Here is a 25,400-nt window from a genome sequence, read left to right on the forward strand (position 1 = left end):
GTGTCGTGTAACAGGGTGATGGGAGTCCAGGACTCTATACTGCTGGGATTACGGTATGTCATTAAGCAGTCAGGTCAACTTCTGCTGCTGGTTCTACTGCTCTGGATGCTGCTCTTCCTTGTTGTCTTTACCTACCTTACTGACTCCCAGCTAAACCAGACGAGTTCCCCTTTCAACTCTGAATCTCAACACTCAAGCTATGTTCAGCATAGTGCCCGGACCATTATAGCGTCCCATAATTCCCGCTGGGATCAGTATGGAGAGAAGAGGGGTCCTTTCCAGAGCAGGCAGGTGTTTCAACCTTCTCACGCTAGAGAAGAGTTTCATTTCAGGAATTCTGATGAACGTTCTAAAGAAGTGACTCCTAACAGTGACTACAGTGATGACTATTTTTCTAATGGCTGGTCTGTGGTTCGTGGTCTGTGGAAGGGACAAGTGTCCTCCAAAATGCTAAGCCGACGACTACGCCAAGCAATGAGGGAATATGTTGACTCTAATAACCACAAAGTACTCTACAAAGGCCAACAAAAGACAAGCAAGAGTAGACAGGAGATGCTGTGTCAGATGAAACAGCAAGCAAAACTCAGGACTCTGGATAGCTCTGAACAGCCCTTTTCTCACCTAGGTTTTCAACAGCTGGCTCCTCCTAAATTGCAGCAGATGTACACAACATGTGCTGTGGTGACTTCAGCTGGGGCAATACTTAACTCATCACTCGGACGTGAAATTGGTGAGTTGTGTAGGGATAATATGCATATAAAATATACACTTGTGGTCAAAAGTTTGGAATAAGATTTTTTTTTTTCCTTTTCCTTTTCCTTTTGTCTCTTACGATCACCAAGGCTACATGTATTTGTTTAAAAAAAAAACAGAATTACTGTGAAATATTATCAAAATGTAAGCTACATATTTATTGTAATATTTTAAAATTTAATTTATTCCTGTGATACCTGAGTTTTTTAGCAGCCATTACTCCAGTCTTCAATATCACATGATCCTTCAGAAATCATTCTAATATCCCGATTTGGATGTAAAAGGATGCATTCAATTGATCAAAAGTGGCATGCTGTGTGTAGAGAAATTAAATTTCATTCAGTCTGAGGCTAATTCATTCACTTTTGTCTTGAAAGGGCATTTACATCTGCCAAAATTTATTTTTATGTATATATATATATATATATATATATATATTAAAAACAAACACGCAAACCCAGTCCAAAATTAAAAAGAGATCCAAAGGTAACATAATGCATTATTTTCCATAAAAAGTAACTCCGTAACATAATTAATACTGAATCTGCTTTTGTGCAAGTGAGATGAGTAAATACATGTTCACATTTATTCCAGAACTATAGTAAACATCATGTTTACACAGCGCTATAACTAAAATAATCTCTTGGACCAAAAAAGTTTATTATACTTACACATTTTGTTCATAATCTTCATAAATTAACAGAGGCGGGTCTACCTGAAATTCGATTGGCCACCCCAGGTACCCCCCCTATAAGATATCTTGTGAGTGGTTCATTTTATGGCCAATCAGTCTATAGACTCTATTGAAGTTCGCGATTCAAAGAAGTGCAGCGTCGTCAGAGAAACAACGCTCGTCGCGGACTTGGACTTTTACTTTATCAAGTGTGGGAAGTCGAGACACTTGTGATGGTAAGTTCGGATCATTATACCGACTCAGACTTTTGAGTCGCGGTCAGCAAAATGAACGAATCTTTTTTCGATTCATTTCATTCATTTTAGCAAAATGTAATTAAAATGTTACGTGTTACTTCCCCAACACATCTAGTACTTATACGCAAAAGTTGATCACACTACAAACAATACAAAACTAAAATTCTATAAAGATATGGCGTCCGGTCCGGTCCAAAAATAAGGCAGTAGCAAGTATAGACTTGTCGTGGGAATTCACCATGCAATTGCCAGTAGCCACTGAGTTTACCACTGATAGGCCGGCGGTGCATCAGTATACACACTCAACGCAGCGAATTAATGACTCACTTTCCTCAGCTGGCGACTCACTTTTCTTTAGCGAACGACTCACTTTCCTTAGTGAACGAATAACTTTCCTCACGCAGCGAACGACTCAGTTTCCTCAGTGAACGAATGACTTTCCTCACTCAGCGAACGACTCACTTTCCTCAGTGAATGACTCACGCAGCGAACGTCTCATTTTCCTCAGCGAACGACCCACTTTTCTCATCTGTATAGTTTAATATGTTTGTATGGTTTTCTCAGATCAATGTTTTTACCCCGTCAGGCTCTGCTCTCGTTGGTCGTGGTTGATTTCAATCGAATGTTCAGTCAACGTTTAATGAAACACAATAAAAGTAAAATACGCTAGGCGCTATCATACAATGAACAGTCATGGTGATTTGCATATTTTGTATCAGTTTATTTTGTGACAGTGACCACATAGCAAGATTGCACCAAATGACAATATGCAACAGAATGTTCCATAATAATAATTGTCTGGTGACATGTTACTTGTTAATGCATGAGAGTAAGTCAGTTAGATAGTTAAATTGTCAGGCCTAACTTAGTCATTTACACGTGAAATGACATGGATGCATTCTGTGCATTTCATTCACAATTTGATTTTTTTTTTTTTTGAGATTGAGAATAACAGACACACATAAGTGTTTCTTTTGAAGGCAGGGAAGAGAACAGTGCCAAGCCATGAAAAGAAGTAAAGATATAGGGAGTTTCTTTCAGATAAAAAAAAGAAAACAAAAATGATTTATTCTCAAATTTAACTTAATGGATATATACAGGGATGACAAAAAACTAAATTATTTTCAAGTAACTTTATTCAAGTAAAGAAAAATAAAATAAAATCAATAGGATTTACGTAATATACTGTAGATTTTAGCTTTTTTTTTTTTTTGGTCACTGGCGGCCACCCCATTTGGAGGCAGTGCCCCAGCATGGCTCCCCCACTGAAAATGCTCTAGACACGCCCCTGCAAATTAACACAACTTTTATGACTTTTGAAGCTAAATCTATGCTACAATCAACAGAAGTAAAAAGTTAAAATAGACTATAAACAAACCACACCACAGTCGCATGACTTCACCAGTACCAACGTCACCACAACAAACCTTGTGACAACTCTTTCAGTCTTTATTAAAAATAGCCTATAGACGGTTTCATCGGGCGCACATGCCTGGACCTAAGTTAACTTCCGGTCTGTGTTGTGTATATTGGTCTGGCTGCGGTGCCTTCTTCAAACGCAGTTAAAGTCAAGGTGATGAGCAGACTGAAGTTGGGCTCAGGTGGTTGTGCTGTGGGATGTGTTTCCCATAAATTTATTTATTTTTGGAGACTCGCCACGATTTTAAAACTGATGGATTTTCAAAAAGGCTTCATTGAATAAACATGAGTAATGTTACGTACTGCACGTTTAATAATAATAATAATTCCTTACATTTATATGTTTAAATATCAAAACGAGGCACGGGTGTTTTTATAGCACTATTTCTTAAGGAAGACTTGCATGTTATATGCCTGATAACGCAGCGTTTGTGAGCGTAGCTTTGCTTTGTTTACAGCTGTTACTGGGGAAACCTATTTCTCGCGCTTTATGCATCTCCTGCTCAGAAATAATTAATTTGTATTTTCATTAAGTCCACCTGATTTACGCAGCAAATATATATGTTTGTTATCAAAAAAAATATCTACTCTAGAGGGACTTGGCTGTTGTTATTGATTCTATTTGGAAGTCTACCGGAAGTTAAGTTAGGGCCACAAAAGCGCGCATGCACAGTAACGTTTGTTTATGTTGTTGCCATTGAAACCGTCTATACAAGTTGGAAAACTGGAGTTCAAGAGTGAGATAAGGCATTCAGGTTTCAACCAAAAACCAGTTCAGGACAATGGAAGCGTAAGTGCTAACTCATACTTGTTTAGGGATTTTAGTACTCATTGCTACAGCACTCAGTAGTTTACTTTGTCTTCCAGTCCTAGAAATGTGAAAAGGGACACAACATAAAATCAATTTTCAAGTTCAGTGTATTCTATAGATTATATACAGTATATTATTAATTTGGAAATAATACCTTTAAAATTTTGATTCTCTGGGTCTTAAAAATTGTGCTGTATGTAACTTCTATGTATTGTAATTTTCCTCAAAAGTTTCATTTGTCAACCACGCTTATTTTGATTAAATGACGTATCATAAATAAAGAGTGACGGAACCAATAATTGAGAACGCAACGCAGCCCCGGGTCACAGTACAAAATACTGCTAACATGTGATGCCTTCAGTAAATGAAGATCACGTGCTACAGCACCACAACCATAGACTGCAACAAAACACACAACGCAGACCTCGAGCAACAAGCAAAGAAGAAGCTTCAATCAGCTTCATCCTTTCCCGTAAAAACTTTGAAAGCTCAGCCAAGCGATTTTTAGAGCTGCAAATCCATTTATCCTTTGCTGAAATTTCCGCGTCTTTGTGGAGAGAGCAAGTCATGGTTGCTTAGCAACAGCAGACGCCTCTGGAGCGCAACTGCCCGAGCGCTTTGGAAAGAAGGAGAAAGTGGCGCGCCTAGCGTTTTCCACGCGTTTTTAGGCGCGATATGTGAACGGCCCCTTGAGATGTTTTTTAACTCGATGCGGTGCAGACGCGCCTGGAAAAAACGGGCGCGTCATACCGCGTGCGCGTCGCGACCGCGTCGCTTCCATATGAGCGCGCACACCACACGCCTACATTGAAAATAACGAACTTGAGCACGCAAAAGACGCGATTTGTGACCTTAGCCAGCTTGCTGCTAGCGCTGCAGACCCTTCAGCTATGACCGCAACTAGAGTGGATCTGCACAAAGCTTTTGTGTCCACGCCAACAATGAAAGCCGAAGTGTTGTGGACTCTTAACACAATCGCTAAACACCAGTCCTACAGTGGAAATGAGGGTATCTCAGAGCTTTTCAAATGCATGTTCCCTGACGCCGACATCGCTAAAACATTTACTTGCGGTCACGACAAAGGAGAAGTTGATGGAACTGGCTGTCCTTGATAAAGAGATTGCTGCCCTGAGTGAAGAACTAAGACTGTGTTTCTTAATTTAATGTAGCCTAATGTTGAGTTCTAATTTTCAATGTTTATTGTTCAGGGGTCTCTCAGTTCCCCATATTTCCAGCATGGAATAAGTAGCTAGCTAATGTGAAAAAACAACTTAACATTGTTCGGCAAACTGTCTTGTGGCATACTGAAATGTTTATTTTTCACACCTGCTTGGCTTATCTTTTACCCATTCCACATTTGAAAAATAAATGAAAACAAGTTCAAGGATTTTGTTTTTCTTTGCTGGTAGGACATGAAATAGGTATTAATTTGTTATATAAATGGTCTTAAAAAGGTCTTAAAAAGACTTAAATTTAACTTGAAGAAACCTGTAGGAACCCTGTGATGGTTGCTCTCTCTTTGTTGCTCTCTTGCTTTTACTTTTTTATTCCCTCGCTCCATTTCTTCCACTCAATTCATCGTCCCTCTTTTTTCTTTTTCCTCGTCAGAACTTGATTTGGTCTGCTTTTGACCAGAGACATTGATGCACAAGGCCTAATTGTTGAATGTGTTGGAACATGAATACCACAGCTGACAGCAAATGAGCAGATAAGCATTTGAGCATTTGAACTAGAAGCCCTTGAATAGCATTGTCCTCTTTCATTCCTGGAAGTCGCACAGTGTATTTGCACTTCGGTGACACTGAAACGTATGTCTTCGGCAACTTCTTTGTTGATATGTTTATTTAATTATATTCACGTTTTTAATACTCAAATGAAGCGAAAGTTTGGAAAATGCGTGGAGATAAAATGGTTACTGTTGCTAGATGTTAGTGAATTGTCATTTGGTAACCTTCTAGTGGTGATTGAATGTTTTGCATGTACAAAGACATTGATGGAAGAAGATCATCATAATGCACAGTATAGAGATACTTTGATTATTTAGGTCAATAAATAATGAATTGCAATGGTAAAATCCAGTATACCAGTGCATCAGGCTCCTGTCCATTAGGAGTTTATTTTTGAAGCATTTGCCTTGCAACACCAGAGGGAGCAATATCTTACAATATTAACTTGGCCATTACACTTTTTGCAGACGAATTCGAATAATGAGCACAAGTTCTTTTTATTAATAATAATAATAATAATAATTTTATGTATTTCTATGTTTTTTTGTAAAATGTCTACTAACACAAATGCCAGTTTTTCGTGTTTATTTAATGTTGGGTTTAATTAAACACCTGTACTAATAATAATAAAAAATAAATAGACTTAGGATACACATTTACAATGCTCACTCAGAACTTCCAAGAACTTTCTCTATAATTACAAAGAAAAGGCAAGTAATGCATTGAACTGAATTTTGAAGTAGAGAGACTGTAGTCATCATTGATCAATACTTTAAGTCCAGAATCAACTATATAATGGAGGTAGATTTCTCAGAAAAGGGTATTTTTCTTAAAAATGTGCATATTTAAAGATAAATATGCAAATTAAGCAGATTTTTATTGGGTCAAGCTTTTGTATAAATTGATGTAATTGGTCAATTAAAATAGTTGTTGGTCAAAACATTGATTTGACAATTTTGTATGTTTTATAATTATTTTAAAATGAAAAAAGCATGCTCTTCTACAGTATAATCAGAGTTTCCACTGCGACAACGTAGGAGCATATTGTCGCAAAAGACCAACATTTGTTCTCCCTTATAAAACTTGACTGGTCTTTTTGATTGATTGACTGCTGTTTTTGCCGATCTAGATTCCCATGATGCAGTACTGCGTTTCAATGCTGCACCCTGCAAGGACTATGAAAGAGATGTGGGCAGCAAGACAACGATTCGAATCATTAACTCTCAGGTAGAGTCATTTGCATTAATGCACAAAGACACAAACCTTTACTCTGTCTCCCTGTGTGCAAGGAATAAATAGAGATGTTTTCTTCTCTTTTATCAGATTCTAGCAAACCACATACACAAATTCAACAGCAGTTTGCTCTTTAAGAACATTACCTTGGTAGCCTGGGATCCAGCTCCTTATAATATTGACCTGCATAAGGTATGAATATTACATCATAGTAAATCTGTCAGAAGCGTAATGCCATTCAACCCTGTTAAACTTTGCTTGTGTAGTTTTTTTTAGATAGTTTTCTTTCCTGAGATGTATATTTTGAAAGGCAGAAGCAGTGTGACTTGGAAGGTATAGATGTGACATTATCAGCATACTGGCCATTAGAGGAATCATTTAGAGTGATTAGATCCAGCGGTTGCACTTGCAAAAAAAAAAAAAAAAGATATCTCTGCCTCGTCAGCATCCCACAGCAGCTCCAGTTTCGCATGTGATGTCGTGGTGGAAAAAATCTTTCTTGCAAAATAGTACTTGAAAAAACAATTATAATTATAATTTAAAAAAAAACTCCATAACAGCTGTAAAAATGAGTCACATTTCACAAAAACACACCATCTTGGAGCTTGATAATCTTCCATTGAAATAATCTTAAAGGAACTGGCTGCTTCTATTTATATTAACTTCTGTGTACAATGCTCACACACTCTTCTTCGCTCCTTCTCTCCATGTATATATATATATATATATATATGTCAGATACTTGCACATAAATTTCAAAATATAACCAAAATGTGCGTTTTTCAAAAATGTAACAAATATTTTCCTAAATACACATAAATATGGCACATACATGCCTTTAGAATATACTATGTGAATAAATATGGCACTTACTGTATATGCAGATAGAACATTTAGCAGCAAACACTCAAGATGGGCTTGGTGCATAAAGGGATAAAAAAAAGTATCCTATGTCCACAGTTAAATATACCGCTTTATTGTTGAGGGCCTATTTTTTTCTGCTGGAGGTCCTGGACATCTTGTTGAGATAGATCTGATGGATTCTATCAGATACCAACAGATAAAAATCAAAACCTGACTGCCCCTGCTAGAAATGGGTATATATACCAAAAGTCCTGATTAAACTAAGGCTTAATTTATGTCCTGTCTTTGAAACCAGGCCTAATTGTCAGGACTTTATAGTTAACATAATATCTTCCTTTGTTCTCAATACCCACAGTGGTACCAGCAACCAGATTATGACCTGTTTACGCCATACATAAATCACAGGAAGAATTTCCCTGAGCAGCCTTTTTATATCCTGCATCCTTCATTTATCTGGAATCTCTGGGATATTGTGCAAAGCAACACACAGGAGAACATTCAACCCAACCCTCCTTCTTCAGGATTTCTAGGTACGTCTCTTCATCATTAACACAAGCACATATATCTATCCATTTTTTGATCCTTGCACTCTGGAAAATTGCTGTGCCACATGTTGTGACAGTAATTTCTGAGAGATTTGCCATGCTGTGTAGTTGAAGCACATATTCGACCCTAATTTAAGCAAGATCAAATGTTTCTCTGCCTACTTTTCCAGCATATCTGCTGAATTACAAATGATAATCATGTCTGTTTGTATTCACTGTTCCTCTTGAATTTATTTTTGACTGAAGAGTGCAGGATGTCTGTGTGCGTGTGTGTGCAAATGCTGAAATGTGTTACTAGGTAATATCAGTTTGATTTAGGGGCATGACGGGATTATTTCAATCAGGCAGGGACTTCATGTGGAAAAAAGCAAACTCTCCATTACATTTCTAGAGGATACTAATCTTGCCGCAGGCCAATGGCTACCCTTACCAAAAAGTAGTATACTGCAAGTTTATTTTGTTAAGTACAGTATACTTAAGTAAAGTTCAAGTGTATTTTTAAGTATACTTTATGTAGTAGAGTATACTTTCATGTCAGATGATCATGTTAGATTGCATGTGTTAGTATCAGTTGTTTCTTTTTCTTCTTCACCTGTGTTCTTTTTTTTTTTGGAAATTCTGTGCAGAAGATGTGTACTAGTGACCTATACTGTATAATAATAAAAACACTGATTCCAGGAGCACAAGTATAGCGCAAATATATTTAGACTTTTTATAAGTTTAAGTCATTTATACTTAAATAAAATTTTAAGTAAATTTCTGAGAGGTACATAAAGCCCATTTCTGAGAAGTACATAAAAAGTAAACTAAAAGCATACTTTCCTATTTTTAGTTTTAAAGAAGTATACTAATAGCACAATTGAATAAATTAATTTATCGTAAAGGTAACTGGCTGTCTGAGTGCCCAGGGCAGCATAGAGCCAATAAATGTGCGTGAAAACACACATACACACTTTTTCTTGTTGTCTCCCATGTGGCTTCTTTGCTGAATGTTAATGAATGAAGGTTTGTCTTAAAATTCAAGATCTAAAAGAGACAAAGCAAATGAAGAAAGATTGAGGACTTATGCTAATTAGTATAATTTTGGGTAGTTGGTTTATTTTCTTGTACAATTGACATATAATCAAGGTCCGTGTGAATCAGAGCTGTTAATACAGGTTGATGGCTGTCAAACAGAAAATCAACATTCCTAAACCTATCAAACAGCATATGTGCTATCAATGGTGCAATCCAATAAATACTACTAAGAGACAGCTACAACAACCACCAATGTAGAAACACTCTTCTTCTTCTTTTCTCTTGTTTTGTTATTCATTGTTTTTAGTCAATGATTGTGGATTGTACCTTTAACCCACCATGATGGCTTTGACGTAAAGAAATAGTTCAACCACACTTAATTTACTCAATCCCTCATGTTCCAAAACTATATGACTTACTGTAACGACTGGGTGAAGGAGTGGCAGGAAGCAAGTGCGAGTTAAACACGGTTTAATGAGAACAATGATACAGGACAACAATAAGACACAAAGATGATGCTGAAAGGAATACACAGTCCAGGATGGTGCAGGTGGCTGAAGGATCCGGATGGCGGAGATGAGTTGGCAGCAGGAGAGGGTGACACAGGAACTGCGGGGAAGCGAGCCGAAGGTAAGTGATGTAGCTTGTTGGTGATGTGCGTAGAGTGGACAGGGGTTCCGGGGAGACACGGACATCCAACACAGAAACACACAAGAAAGCAAACATAAGTCACGTACATGAAACAACGCTCTCACGAACACAAGATGCTAGACAAGCCAATATATAGGGAGGAGTAATGAGTGACAGCTGTTGCTGATGACAATTAGCGGAGATGCCCACAAACTAATCAGTGCTGACGCGTAACACACAGACTTCACCCACATAGTGCAAAACCCTGAGATCACGGTTTACCAACCGTGACAGAACCCCCCCCTCTAAGAACGCCTCCTGAAGTTCCCAGAAGGGCCTACCTGCTGATTGTAATCATCAATAAGGCAGTTATCCAGTATGTCCCTAGCAGGTACCCAACTCCTCTCCTCCGGACCGTAACCTTCCCAGTCCACCAATTACTGGAATCCTCATCCCCTCTGTCTCGAGTCCAGAATACGATTCACCAAATAAGTTGGTTCCCCATCTACAAGACGCGGTGGTGGGGGAACCGGGGTAGGCGGATTAATACGTGAATAAAACACGGGTTTAATTTTGGATACATGGAAGGCGGCATGAATTCTCCTGTACGCTGGAGGTAGTTTGAGGCGGACTGTCACCGGACTAATGATCTTGGTGACAGGAAATGGGCCAATAAATTTGGGAGCTAATTTGTTAGAAACGGAGCGGAGAGGAATATTGTTAGTAGAAAGCCACACTTTTTGACCCACAACGTATACGGGAGGCTTTGACCGGTGGCGATCGGCCTTGGCCATAGTGCGCTCCCTCATCCAGAGCAGAGTCTCGCGGGCTCTGGTCCAGGTGCGGTGGCACCTCTGGACAAATGCGGGACCGCGACTTCAGACTCCAGACTAGGAAAAACGGGTGGCTGGTAACCTAAGCTGCACTGAAACGGAGAGAGGCCCGTGGCTGACACTGGTAACGAATTGTAAGCGTACTCCACCATAGAAAGTTGTTGGCTCCAGGAAGAAGGTTTCTTGGAGACTAAACATCGCAACGTTCTCTCTAAATCTTGGTTGGCTCGCTCAGACTGCCCGTTACTCTGGGGATGATAACCCGAAGACAGACTAACCATCGCTCCTAACAATTTACAAAACTCCTTCCAAAATTTGGATATGAATTGGGATCCCCTGTCAGAAACCACATCTACCGGGAGGACATGTAACCAAAATAAGTGATCAAGGACAGTGACCGCTGTCTCCTTGGCTGTAGGTAATTTGGGCAAGGGAATGAAATGTGCTGCCTTCGAGAACCGGTCCACTACGGTCAAAACGACCGTCATGCCATTAGAGGGCGGGAGGGCGGTAACAAAATCTAGAGCGATATGTGACCAGGGTCTCGAAGGGACAGACAGCGGTTGAAGAAGCCCATCTGGATGCCGGTTAGATGACTTACCACTGGCGCAAACTGAGCAAGCCAAAACAAAATTGTGCACGTCCCGAGCCATAAGTGGCCACTAGAATCGTTGCTTAACTAAACCCTTGGTTCGGCTTATCCCTGGATGACAAGCAATGTTAGAGCAGTGACCCCACTGAATAACTTCGGACCATAACTCCTCCGGCACAATTAAACGATTCGGTGGGCATCTGGGTGGAGGCGTTACCCCTTCTGAGGCCGTCTTGACCTTCGATTTGACCTCCCATATGAGTGCTGAGACGACTATTTTCTCAGGTAAAATACACTCGGGAGTCACCGGGCACGCCGGAAGGATCAAAAAGACGTGACAAAGAATCGGGTTTAACATTTTTGGAACCCGGGCGGTACGACAAAGTAAAATCAAAATGACCGAAAAAAAAGTGCCCACCGAGCCTGGCTGGAATTGAGTCTTTTGGCAGTTCTAATGTACTCTAAATTCTTGTGATCCGTCCAAACAATGAAAGGTACCCCTGACCCTTCCAACCAGTGACGCCACTCTTCTAAAGCTAATTTGACAGCCAACAATTCTCTGTTACCAATGTCATAATTGCGTTCAGCAGGAGATAAACGATGTGAAAAAAAACGCGCAGGGATGCATCTTATTGTCCGAGGCAGCACGTTGGGAAAGAACTGCTCCTACTCCAACCTCTGATGCGTCGACCTCCACCACGAACTGCCGTGTGGGATCAGGGGCTACAAGGATGGGAGCCGAAATGAAGCGGCTCTTGAGGTTGGTAAATGCAGTTTCGGCTGCATCCGACCACCTGAACGGAGTACTGGGGGAGGTCAAGGCGGTCAGTGGTGAGACTAGTTGGCTGAAATTATGAATAAAACGTCGATAAAAATGAGCGAACCCCAGAAACTGCTGTAGGGCCTTACGGGAATCTGGAGATGGCCAATCTATCACAGCCTTAACTTTGTCAGGATCCATACGTATTCCCTCGGACGAGACGATATACCCTAGGAAGGGGACAGACTGTGCATGGAATACGCATTTCTCTGCCTTGACAAAAAGCCCATTCTCGAGTAATCTCTGGAGCACTCGTCTGACGTGTTGCACATGTTCCTGGAGAGTTGAAGAAAAAATCAGTATGTCATCCAGGTAAACATATATAAACTGATCTACCATGTCTCTCAACACGTCATTAACGAGTGCTTGGAAAACCCCTGGCGAGTTGGAGAGCCCGAATGGCATCACCAAATATTCAAAGTGCCCTCTAGGGGTGTTAAAGGCAGTTTTCCATTCATCCCCCTTCCTGATGCGGACCAAATGATAAGCATTATGTAAATCCAATTTTGTAAATACGGATGCTCCCTGTAACCTCTCGAAAGCTGAAGACATCAACGGCAAAGGATAGGTATTCTTAGGGGAAGTCGTAGCCTAATGGTTAGAGAGTCGGACTCCCAATCGAAAGGTTGTGAGTTCGAGTCCCGGGCCGGCAGGAATTGTGGGTGGGGGGAGTGCATGTACAGTTCTCTCTCCACCTTCAATACCATGACTTAGGTGCCCTTGAGCAAGGCATCGAACCCCCAACTGCTCCCCGGGCGCCGCAGCATAAATGGCTGCCCACTGCTCCGGGTGTGTGTGTGTGTTCACTGCTCTGTGTGTGTGCACTTCGGATGGGTTAAATGCAGAGCACAAATTCTGAGTATGGGTCACCATACTTGGCTGAATGTCACTGTCACTTCTTTATCATGATGTTGTTCAGCTCTCGGTAGTCAATACAAGGTCGCTTTTACCCACAAAAAATAATCCCGCCCCCGCTGGAGAAGAGGAAGGGCGGATGAACCTCGATGCCAAGGAATCAGAAATGTATTTCTCCATGGCCTCCCTCTCCGGAATAGAAAGAGAGTAAAGCTTGCCCTTAGGCGGAGACTTACCTGGGACTAAGTCTATAGCACAGTCATAGGTACGATGCGGAGGAAGAGAAGCAGCACGGGACTTACTGAACACCTCCTTCAGGTCCAAGTACTCTGCGGGCACGTTTGATAACACCATCCTTCTGAAAGACAGAAACAGGCACAACAGGACAAGCGGAAACCAGACAAGACTCATGACAACTTTCACTCCACAAAGTGACTGTGTTGGAACCCCAATCCACTCGTGGATTATGTTTGACCAACCAGGGGTGACCTAAAACAATGGGAGTGACAGGGGAGTCCAGGAGGTAAAAGGATATGGTTTCACTGTGGTTGCCTGAGGTGAGCAGAGTTCAGGGTTCAGTGTAGTAAGTAACGTGTGGCAGTTCCTGGCCATTGAGTGCGGTGACATTGGTGGGATGAGACACAGGAAGGACAGGAAGGTTCAAGTGACGTGCAAGGAGAGAGTCAATGAAATTACCTTCGGCCCCAGAGTCAAGAAGGGCATGACAGTCGTGAGTGTGGTTCTCCCACCGCAGTTTTACCAGAAGGAGAGTCGAAGATGTGGTTGAGGACTTCCCGGCGGAGATCCCACCCGATAGTAGCCTCAAACTTACTACCGGGCTGGCTCTTTTACATGAATGGATGGAATGCTCCGAGCCACCGCAATACAAGCATAGTCCTTGTGACCTCCGCCGCTCTCTCTCCCTCCGGGAAAGCCGAGCTCTACCCACCTGCATGGGTTCGTGATCGTAGATGGGACCGACCATGTTCTCTCGACTCGAGCGGCCCCGTTCCGGAGAGATGTAATGGCGTGATGGACTGGCTTGTTTACCTAGGCGATTAATCCGAGTGTCCACCCGGAGTGCCAGGTCGATAAGACTGTTGAGTGTTGGGGGCAGCTTGAGGAGGTAGATCTCCTGCTGAACATGGTCGGCCAGCCCATGCAGGAATCGATCCCACTGCGCCGACTCGTTCCACTGGCACGCAGCCGCCAGGGTGCAGAACTGGATGGAGTAATCCGCCACCGACAATTTCCCTTGTCAGAGGTCTGAGAGTTGGTGAGCAGCCTCCCTACCGGCCGCAGCTCGATTGAACACTCTTTTCATTTCTTCGGAGAGGGCGTGGAACGAGGTGCAACACGGATGTCGATTCTCCCACACCGCTGTCCCCCATAAGGCGGCCCTGCCAGAGAGTAGGGTAAGAGCAAACGCAACCTTGGACTCTTCCGTCACGAAGGTGCTGGGCAAAATTGGTCCTGGAAGGTCTCCCAGGTGACGGGCGTTGCAGGCGGTGTGGTGGGCGCAGTGGGAGAGGTGAGTTGATGGATCTGCTGGGTGAGCTCGGACACCTGTGTCACAAGCACTTGGATCGCGCGTCCGGTGTTCACAATGCTCTCCTGCTGCTGATCCATACGGTTGATGCTGTGATGGATGAATTCCGGGAGTGAATGGTGCTCGCTGCTTCCATGTTTGGTGAGAGCATTCTGTAACGACTGGGTGAAGGGGTGGCCGGAAGCAAGTGCGAGTAAACACGGTTTAATCAGAACAATGATACAGGACAACAAGACACAAAGATGACGCTGAAAGGAATAAACAGTCCAGGATGGTGCAGGTGGGTGAAGGATCCAGATGGCGGAGATGAGTTGGCTGTAGGAGAGGGTGACACAGGAACTGCGGGGAAGCGAGCCGAAGGTAAGTGATGTTGCTTTTTGGTGATGTGCGTAGAGTGGACGGGGTTCTGGGGAGACACAGACATCCAACACAGAAACACACAAGAAAGCAAACATAAGTCACGTACATGAAACAACGCTCTCACGAACACAAGACGCTAGACAAGCCAATGTATAGGGATGAGTTATGATTGACAGCTGTTGCTGATGACAATTAGCGGAGACGCCCACAAACTAATCAGTGCTGACGCGTAACACACAGACTTCACCCACATAGTGCAAAACCCTGAGATCACGGTTTACCAACCGTAACACTTACTTCTTCAGAGTAAGAGTGCTGCAGTGACAATGTAATTTTGTGGGCCCACATTTATTTATTTATATATTTTGGTTGCTTCAACAAAATCCCAGAAGGATCTATTTGATTTTGAATTATTACAAAAACTAAGTTCAACCAAAGTCTATTTATTTATTTATGTGATAATGAACAAACTTCATTGCATATGCATTTTGAAGCCTTTTTGGTTGTTGTTGAAGATTTCGATATCTCCACCATAGAGCACTGAACAACTACAGTCTTCATGTAGTAAAAAAACCTGTTTGCAAGAGCGTGATTATAAACACGTTGAGGCTCTGAAAGCAGAATAGTGAGTAGATGAGTTTACCTCCTTTGCTTGATGAGCTTTATTGTCCCCGTTAACCTCTGTAGTCCAATTTAGGCACTTATTAGCAACTACCTTTTTCAAAACAAGTAAAAGATTTAAAAAGATCACAAAGGGGTACAACTTCAAAATATCTTGAGCTTGTTTTAACAACCCATAAAAAAACAACAACATTGACTTCAATGGAACCAGAAGAGCAGAAATGCTAACTCGTTTCCAGAGCGAAGCCTACAAAAAAATGTCAACCCTGCTGTGTTCTATTCGAAGGCTACATCTTTCTAAGTTCAGTCTTTTATGGCTTCTGTGCTAAATTCCTCCTCAGCATCAAAAGATAAAATGGCACTGTTTAGTAAGCCTCATTTAAGTTTTTGCCCCCAAGGTCACAAAACAAAAATACTATTATAAAGTAATGTAGGTAAAAATCTTTATATTATTTTATGACGTCTTTATATCATGCTATGGTCAACTTTGAGGACGCGAGTTGATGCATCCTTTGAAACATGCTCCATGATGGATATGAAACAAAAGCTGCCTTCCAAGGATCCTTCAAATTGAGATGACCTTCAAAGGCCCCAAGATATGCAGATTTGCTAGGATACAGTCTTCTGATTGAGAAGCCTCCAATAAATATTTGTTTGGGTGAATTCCATACAATGACAGTACATCGCCACATACTAGACTGTAATGTTTATTTGCTTACCACATGCACATTTTTGCTACTACTGCCACTGGACTAAATTCAAGCATCTGAATACAACACTTAAATTAGTTAAATTATTAAGTATGAGTAAATGACCAAATTTAAATTTTGAGTAAACTCTTCCTTTAAAATTACCATGTTTGGAAATACTGTCTTAGATCACTACACAGCTTTGAAGCAATGATGTGACTAATGATCCAAATGTCACCATGCTTGATCTCCAGAAAATAATGGAGAGATTAGGAGCAGGGAAGAAAAATAATACAAAGCAGTCATGGGTTGAGGATTTTACCAGTCTTCCAGCTTCCTTTAAATTCACAGATTTATTCAACATCTTATTCAGGCCTAACCTTAAATGGGTTGGGAACATACAGTCAACATGAGGGAAGCACATTCAGAAGTAATGTACCACTAAACATCCATTTTAACAAGTCACCAGCGGATTTTTGCACTTTTCTCACTCTTTGTAACATTTATATTGACAAGTTAGATACAAATATTTACCGAAAACAGTATGTGTTAAGTCAATCAACAGTTTTTCATCAGAAAGATGACTATAGAGATTTATTTGCTACAGTTCTGGTTTTCAGCTTTTGATTTCACTCTCAGAAAAAAAAGGTACAAAAGTTGTTACTGGGATGGTACCTTTTCAAAAGGCACATCTTTGTACCTAAAGAGTCCATGTTGGTACCTTAAAGGTACACATTAGTATCTGAAAGGTACAAAAGTGTACCTTTTAAAAAGGTATCACCCCAATGACAGCTTTCATACTTTTTTTCTGAGAGTACAGGCACTCAACAACACTACACAGTTGATTTGTGTTCTGGCATCATTTGGGACAGTATGTAGGTTTTGAATGGAACATCAAGGTGTGATTTTTATTTTGTGGATTGGTTCAGCCTGAGACAGGGGTGCTGCACTCATTTTGGAGACCAATGGATGGAGATGCGTTGCCAGCCACTGTGTTGCTATAAGCCCTTCGGTTGAGCTGGATACCAGTAGTTCTTGAAGGCATAGATGACTGTCCATTCTCTAGAGAGCTGCGTTTGCAGTGAAACAGGATGACGAAACACCTGTAAAACTGCACAAAACACAATAAATTAGCAATCATATTTTCTAAGACACAAAAGATGCAGAGCCACTTTAATTTTGTATGACATTTCAATTTTGTGTGACAGTTGTCTAACTTACTTTGAATTGTAACACCTCAGTGCATTATTTATTCTACTTAAGAGTTATTAATTTAAAATTTTTATGGCCAATTGAAGTGGGAATATCTCAATTGCATGAAGACTTTTTTTTTTTAAATCTAGTTTAAAACACTTCATGTTCTTTTCATTTTCATGTTGATTTTACATGGTTTTTTTTTTAAATTGCATTTTAAAAAGAAACATTTTACTTCAATGACACTTAAATGTAATTTAAATAATAATATTTATTAATTGCATTTTTTTTATGTATTTTTGATTAATTAATATATAAGACAAAAATAAGAGTCATGTCATTGACCCAGTAATTATGAACTGGAATGTTTTCATGGACTTGTTTCTTCATTCTGATTAGATGCCAGATTTCCAGTCACTTGTCAAGAAGCAAGGTGCAGAAATAGCTGTTAACCTTCAATCTTTAGTGTGTAATGCTATCATTTCTTCACAGCTTCTGTAGTGTTCGTAAAGTGTGGCAATTAAATTCAGACCAGTTCACATAAAAGTCCCTGTGGCATACCCCTAACTACAGTGAGCAACATGAGACACACACCCTGCTGGTTCTCAAATGATAGCTGCTGGGTTGGTGTTAGTCAATACACTTGGATCACTTTGTTGCCTTGACAACCTATAGATGTGGACACTGAACAAACAATCTGTCTTAGGTGGATGCCTTATTGTTCATCTCATGAGACTCTATGTCTGATTGGCTTTGTCTTTGTCTGAGCCCATCCAGGCCCCTGATTTGCCTTCACATTGACATGTGACTATACTGCCAAGTATTTGATGCATGTGTCACTTGTGTGTGTGTGTCTCCTGTGTGTGTGTGTGTGTGTGTGTGTGTGTGTGTGCAGTGAGACAACTCTGATGTCTGATCTTGGCAGGGTGCTGTCAGGCTGTGTGTGTGTTGCCAGCCTGCAGGCAGATAACAGTGTCTTGATGTAAAACTAAAATACAAGACTTCAGAGAGGGAGCCACCAAAAAGAGCACAGTACACACAGCTGACAGAATGTGTGCAGTGTACTAATGTCTAATCAGATTTAAACAATTAACCCATTAAGACTTAAAAGTTCCAAACCCCATTCATTGTATGTGAGTGACACTTACAATGAATGAGGTTTGAATCTTTAATGTCTTATAAATTTATATATGATGTATCTATAGTAAACACTACCAGATTAGAATCATTAATATTTTTATTCATTAATATTAATATTCAGTTTTTGCTGCTTAATGTCTTTGAAAAAAACATGATAATATATAATTTTAATATATATAATTTGAAACAGAAATATTTTGCAACATTATAAATGTCTTTACTATTCATTTTCATTTAATGTGTCTATGCTAAATATAAAAAACTATTCCCCCTTACCCAAAACCTTTAAATGGTAGTGTATGATGGTTTCCACAAACATATTAAACAGCGAAAACTGTTTTCAACAATATTAGCATATTAGAGTGATTTCTAAAACATCACGTGACACTGAAGACTGGAGTAATTGCTGCTGAAAATTCAGCTTTGCCAGCACACGAATAAATAAATAAATAAATATATATAGTTTTTATTTTTTTTGATCAAACAAATGCAGCCTTGGTGAGTATAAGAGTGTTCTTTCAAAAACAATATTACAATTATTCTAAACATTTGACTGGTATTGTACAGTACAATAGATTGTGTGAGAAGCAAACTGAAATTGTTGTATCTATGTGTGTATTTAACAGGTATAGTCATGATGATGAACTTTTGTGAAGAGGTCCATGTGTACGAATACATTCCTTCTATGAGACAAACCAGTCTGTGCCATTACTATGAGACATATTACGACGCGGCCTGCACATTAGGGGCATACCACCCTCTGCTTTATGAGAAAGTGCTTGTCAAGCAAATGAGTGCAGCTTCTGAGGAGGATCTCAAGAAAAAGGGAAAGGTCACACTCCCAGGATTCAGTAAGATCAAGTGTCCACTGTGATTTACAGACTCAAATGTACAGTTGCATAAAAAGGTGTACGGGTCTTCAAAACTGTACGAGCCCTTTAAACTTAAACTAACATAGACTTTTATCATCTAATGGGGCTTTACCCATAATTCTTGTAACAAACTGAGACTAGACATTACAATGAGGAGGGTAATTAACAAATTTCGGCCTGATGAACTTAAAATAACCTAAATTTAGAGATTGCATCTGCTGTGTACACAAAACATGGTTGTGATGCAGGACAATTGAAAGTTTCAAAGAACAGTATGTAATGGGTTAAAATGGAACATAGATTTCTCTTTTCTGTCTGTGCTGTTCTCATAATATTTTATGGTAATTCGTGATTAAATCTTTTGCAGTTCTCATTGGTTGAATGACATTTCAAAGCTGTTAATGTACTATAAGAGACAAAATCTTTAGATTTTAACTATAGATAATTTATCAGTGTATTTTTTAAAGTTTTTTTATAAATAATTAATTCCATAATATAAATTGGTTTTGAATGTGAACTACTACTGACAAACCTCTCTCAGAAGAGTGTCTTGCTCAGAAAAGTTTGACTGACTGTTGTGTATATTATTTCTATTAACCTTTTTATTTATTTCTTGCATTTTAGTAAAAAGTTGGAACTATTTAAAAAACCTTGAATATATTTTGACAAAACATGGTGTCGCTGTACAAATACTTACCTGCTGTTATTGTTTAAAGAACTCACATTTTGAAAGTAGTTTAGTATTATTTATAATTTTCTACAATCATTTTTGTACATGGTATTGTTTCTTCTGTAAGCTTGTAATTTGTTTCATCACTGTGGTTGTTGGATTAAGATTTGTGGAAGGACTGTTGATTTTTTTGACCCATGGTGTATATGATAAGAAATCAAATCCCTTGAATCAGTGCTAATGAAAAAGTTTTAATAGTCAAACCTGTTTGTTCATAAGGATGTAAATAACAGGGTTGATGACTGTGCTGCTTTTGGCAAGGAGGGATGGCACCACGCTTGCAATGGGTGTGATGATCCCCGGACGTCCAAACGTGGCCATCATGGCAACAACCCCATAAGGCATCCAGCACAAAAGGTAGCACGCCACTGTTGTGACGACCATAAATAAAATGTGGTACTCTCTCCGTCGTGCTGCTGTCTTCCTGATCCGCCCTACCTGAGGAAAAACATGTATACATTGAATTATATTTTTTTGTTTGCACCAGTAGATGATTAAGAAATGGTCTTCAGTATATGCAAATCCCTCATGAAAGCATTTCTGATTCCCTATAGAAAGAACCTACCATCTGGTTTAGAGGAACCACTGACTCATCAGGATCAGGAATATAATTTATTGATATTTAAAAAATATTGATATTTATTGATATTTATCAGCAGTTTTGCATATATGTAAAGTCTATATGTGGAACAAATAAATTGCATTCCAAATATAATGAAAGTCAAATATTGTAACTCATAATCAGAATTGTTGCTCTGCATTTAACCCATCCAAGTGCACACATACAGCAGTGAGTAGGGAACACACACACACCAGGAGCAGTGGGCAGCTATATCCAACACCCGAAGAGCAATTGGGGGTTCAATGGTTTGCTCATGGGCATTGAGGGTTGAAGAGAGTGCTGTTCATTCACTCCCCCCACCTACAACTCCTGCTGTCACTGAGACTCGAACCTGCAACCTTTAGGATACAAGTCCAACTCCCTAACCATTAGGCCACAGCTGCCCCCTCAATGCACAGCTTTAAACAAATTTCAGAAATTGTATTCTTATTATGTAAAAGCACAATTCTTTTTTTAGAAGCTAAAAACAGAACTTGAGTATTTGAGTTTTCAGAAACGGCTAAAGATAGCTATTTTTCATGACGTCACATCAAGAACATCATCCTTTTTTGTGACTTATTTTGAACAAGTGCATAATAGTGCTGACTTATCTTATTTTTCAGCATAATAGAGAATGTGGATTCCAGATTCCACTGGCGTTTTGAGGCTGTTTAAACTTTATCTGGAGTCTGAGATATTGACCTTATTTTAGCTCGAGTCAGAGAGTTGTTGTTTAGTTCAAGAGAAGATTTCAAATTGCACATTGCAAACTGTACTGACATAATAAGATTTACAGTACACTGAACTGAGACGTTGTTACTGAATTTACCTGTTTGACAGCACAGAGGAGCCGGCCGTAACAATACACCATGACCAGCACGGGGATTCCCAAACAGAAAATGAACAGACAGATGATATAGGAATGTGACTGCGGGGTGTTAGCTGTCCATGTAACCGAACAGCTGGTTCCTGCCCCTTCCAGTCCATAGCTACTCCATCCCAGTAAGGGGGGGACTGTCCAGAACAGTGAGTAGAGCCAGGAGCCCCCGACAGCCAACAAGGGTTTGCTGTAGTCTGGGGCCCTCTTGTTGTAAACAGTTAAAGTACTGTAACGATCATACGAAAGGATTGCCAGAGAGATCAATGATACAATCCCTGTAAAAACAAAACAAACAAAAAAACAGAGAAATTAGTATGTATTTTAATGCTCACTGTTAAACTACAAAGCCACTAGTATAATGCAACAAAATTATGTCAGAACTGTTATTTAAATTACCAGAAAAAAAATGCAAATGGACCTGGGAATATTTCCTTAAGCTCCATGAGTAAGTTCTATATTTATAAACTCCAAGGTAAAGCTGTCTAGAGAAATACATCAAAACATTATGATGACACCCTAATTAGGGACCCCTTTTTAAATGTATAAAGGCAACTATTTATTTTAATTCACATTTCATGAAAAGTGTTTTGTTGTTGTTTTTTAGGGATAGTAAGTTTTAAAATAATAATTTCTTATAAATTACAATGAATGCCCTACTATTTACATTAGTTCCCAAGAGAAGCATTCTTAATGTCAAAGTGATGTTATGATTTTCAAAACAATAATTATAAATGACTTCCAGGTTCATGGCTATTTCAAGAAACACAGCATAAAGTTGGAGAACTACCTCAGCCATGTTCTATTGCTATTACATATGATTGAAAATTCCTTTAATTCACCAGAATATGACGAGCTCATAAACCGTTCCTTTGTTTACTCACCCTTACGTATGCAAAGGCCTGAGTTAAAAAAGATCTTTGTAAATCTGCTTAGGCTGTCGTATTTGTCACTGTGTATGCAAGAAATGGCACACAAGACTGGAGCCAAAGATAATTGAACTGCAGAAATACAGAGCAGGGGATTACAGGGTAATTTTCACATCTTGAGTGTGTTGTTTAGTACAGTCAGACACTGCAACTTACCTTCTGCTCACCTCTGCTATAGTAATAAGGCACTTTTAATATAAGTTGGCTATCTATACAGTAGAAATATTAAATTAAAAAAAAGGGTTTGCTGTGGCGAAAAAGGTAAAAAAAAAAAAATGCAGAAGTATGATAATGTAGTGTCCTGGAAATTCCCAATATTAATTGGGACAACTCAAACAACTACAGTTGTTAATATAATAACTACAGTATCTCGGGCTAATTCCCTGAATACTTACAATACAATACAAAGAACTACAGTATCGAGGTAATTCTCTGAATTCCTCTAATATTTACAATATAATACAATACTCAATCACACATAAGCACACAGGTCTTAGCATCTATACACTCTCACTGCAATTCTCAGCTTATGCTGTTACCTCAGCCCAAGGACGGCTCTATAGTCTTCCAACACTATCACTGTCTTTTGAGCATAGAATCTTTAGTACTTCTATTCCTCAGCTGTGCAGCATATACCAGACACCACTCCAAAGTTGCTCTTTGCAGGAATTAAAGTTTTATTCATGGTTGGGAGCCCACTGGTCACAACAACCGAGAGAGACTCTTGTTGTCTGAGTAAAACTCAATGTCACTCAAGTCTTCTTCACTGTAATTTTAGTGATCTGATCTGGTCATTGGTTTGTCACATGACTGTTCTACTGTTTTATGCACTTTCTGAGTAAGTATAGATTATTTAATCATAGGGACAAGGGACACTTTGATCTTAGCATTCTTAGTCTGCACTTTGCTTAACATTCTATGTTGAACATTCACTCTTGACTCCTTCTGAGGCCATTACATAAAATATTTCCATCACATTGTAGTTTTCACAGAGGCCCACAAGTCTGACCAAAGGCCGCCAAATTACACATTTTGCAACTTTTGCTGACAAATGAACACTGATATCTTGGTGAAAGTAACACATAAGGGTGAAGAGTAATACATATTGTTCATTTACTCATATACTGACATTATGGAAATACAAAGCTGGTTAAAATCAGTCAACTTACCCTTTAAATACTTATTCTTGATGCTTATTGTGGGGAAATACTATTGAATTTATATGTAATTTTGTGTGCTATAGATTTTTATAACTGTAAAAAAAGATTATATTTTAGCTCGGTCATCAAAAATAGTTCCAAACCAAGTCAAAGCAGAATCAACCATTGCTTGTCTCCAAGCAACACAAAGAAGTGATGTTCAATACCTGAATGAATCAGTGACTTACTTTATCACTTGTCGTCATCTACTTCTACTACTTCTATAGTAACTGCGAAATCCCCACCACTACACTGACAGCTTACTATTTTGGAACATGCAAACACAGGACTAAATATAAACAATATTGTAAAGCTGTCCGGCCAATCAGATTATAAGGAAGGAACTTAATGTTGAATAACAAACAACATTATGTCACAAATGTTGAAAACAGAGATTAATTTATAAAAAAAAATGTAAGATAAAAGCATAAATTCAATGTTCATAAACTAAAGAGTATGGCTTACCAGAGAAATACATGAGAAAATGTGTAATAGCATGTTTATTTTCTTAATGTTTATGTTCTCACTGTTATTATTAACCTTTCTTCAGCCCAATGGGGTTTTTGACACTTGCATTCAGCTCACTCAAAGCCAGCTACAAGGGGATATCATATTCAACAGGTACAATATACAGGTGCATCTCAATAAATTAGAATGTTGTGGAAAAGTTTAACTCAAGTTGTGAAACTCATGTATTAAATAAATTCAGTGCACATAGACAGAAGTAGTTTAAGTCTTTGGTTCTTTTAATTGTGATGATTTAACATTTAACAAAAACCCACCAATTCACTATCTCAACAAATTAGAATACTTCATAAGACCAATAAAAAAATAACTATTTTAGTGAATTATTGGCCTTCTGGAAAGTATGTTCATTTACTGTACATGTACTCAATACTTGGTAGGGGCTTCTTTTGCTTTAATTACTGCCTCAATTCGGCGTGGCATGGAGGAGATAAGTTTGTGGCACTGCTGAGGGGGTATTGAAGCCCAGGTTTCTTTGACAGTGGCCTTCAGCTCATCTGCATTTTTTGGTCTCTTGTTTCACATTTTCCTCTTGACAATACCCTATTGATTCTCTATGGGATTCAGGTCTGGTGAGTTTGCTGGCCAGTCAAGCACACCAACAGCATGGTCATTTAACCAACTTTTGGTGCTTTTGGCAGTGTGGGTAGGTCCCAAATCTTGCTGGAAAATGAAATCAGCATCTTCAAAAAGTTGGTTAACAGAAGGAAGCATGAAATGTACACAGACTTAAGTAGTTTTTGGTTAAGTTAGTCTTTGGTTCTTTTAATTTTGATGATTTTGGCTCACATTTAACAAAAACCCACCAATTCACTGTCTGACCAGCAAACTCACCAGACCTGAACCCCACAGAGAATCTATGGATAAGGAACCCCTACCAAGTATTGAGTACATGTAGAGTAAATGAACATACTTTCCAGAAGGCCAACAATTCACTAAAATAGTTTTTTATTGGCCTTATGAAGTATTCTAATTTGTTCAGAGAGTGAATTGGTGGGTTTTTGTTACATTTACCCGATGCTTTTATCCAAAGCGACTTACAATTGCTATATATGTCAGAGGTCACACACCTCTGGAGCAACTAG

At 39.3% G+C, this 25,400-nt stretch overlaps 2 protein-coding genes across 2 annotated transcripts in view; one reads left to right on the forward strand and one right to left on the reverse strand.

The window, feature by feature from the left end:
• On the forward strand, positions 1–19,566 carry LOC132152016 (beta-galactoside alpha-2,6-sialyltransferase 2-like). The gene is made up of 5 exons (XM_059560635.1): positions 1–730; positions 6,770–6,867; positions 6,964–7,065; positions 8,093–8,267; positions 19,209–19,566. The coding sequence occupies exons 1-5, from the start codon at positions 19–21 to the stop codon at positions 19,454–19,456; spliced, it is 1,335 nt and encodes a 444-aa protein (XP_059416618.1). The 5' UTR covers positions 1–18; the 3' UTR covers positions 19,457–19,566.
• LOC132152017 (opsin-3-like) overlaps positions 16,558–25,400 on the reverse strand; it is a 17,955-nt gene continuing 9,112 nt past the window's right edge. The window contains exons 2-4 of the mRNA XM_059560636.1: positions 21,615–21,940; positions 20,389–20,622; positions 16,558–17,359 (exon numbers count right to left, since the gene is read on the reverse strand). Coding sequence (XP_059416619.1) covers positions 17,174–17,359; positions 20,389–20,622; positions 21,615–21,940 — 746 coding nt within the window. The 3' untranslated portion in view covers positions 16,558–17,173. The remainder of the gene's footprint in view (positions 17,360–20,388; positions 20,623–21,614; positions 21,941–25,400) is intronic.

Source organism: Carassius carassius, chromosome 10 (assembly GCF_963082965.1).
Source record: "Carassius carassius chromosome 10, fCarCar2.1, whole genome shotgun sequence".
In the NCBI taxonomy this organism is placed as follows: domain Eukaryota; kingdom Metazoa; phylum Chordata; class Actinopteri; order Cypriniformes; family Cyprinidae; genus Carassius; species Carassius carassius.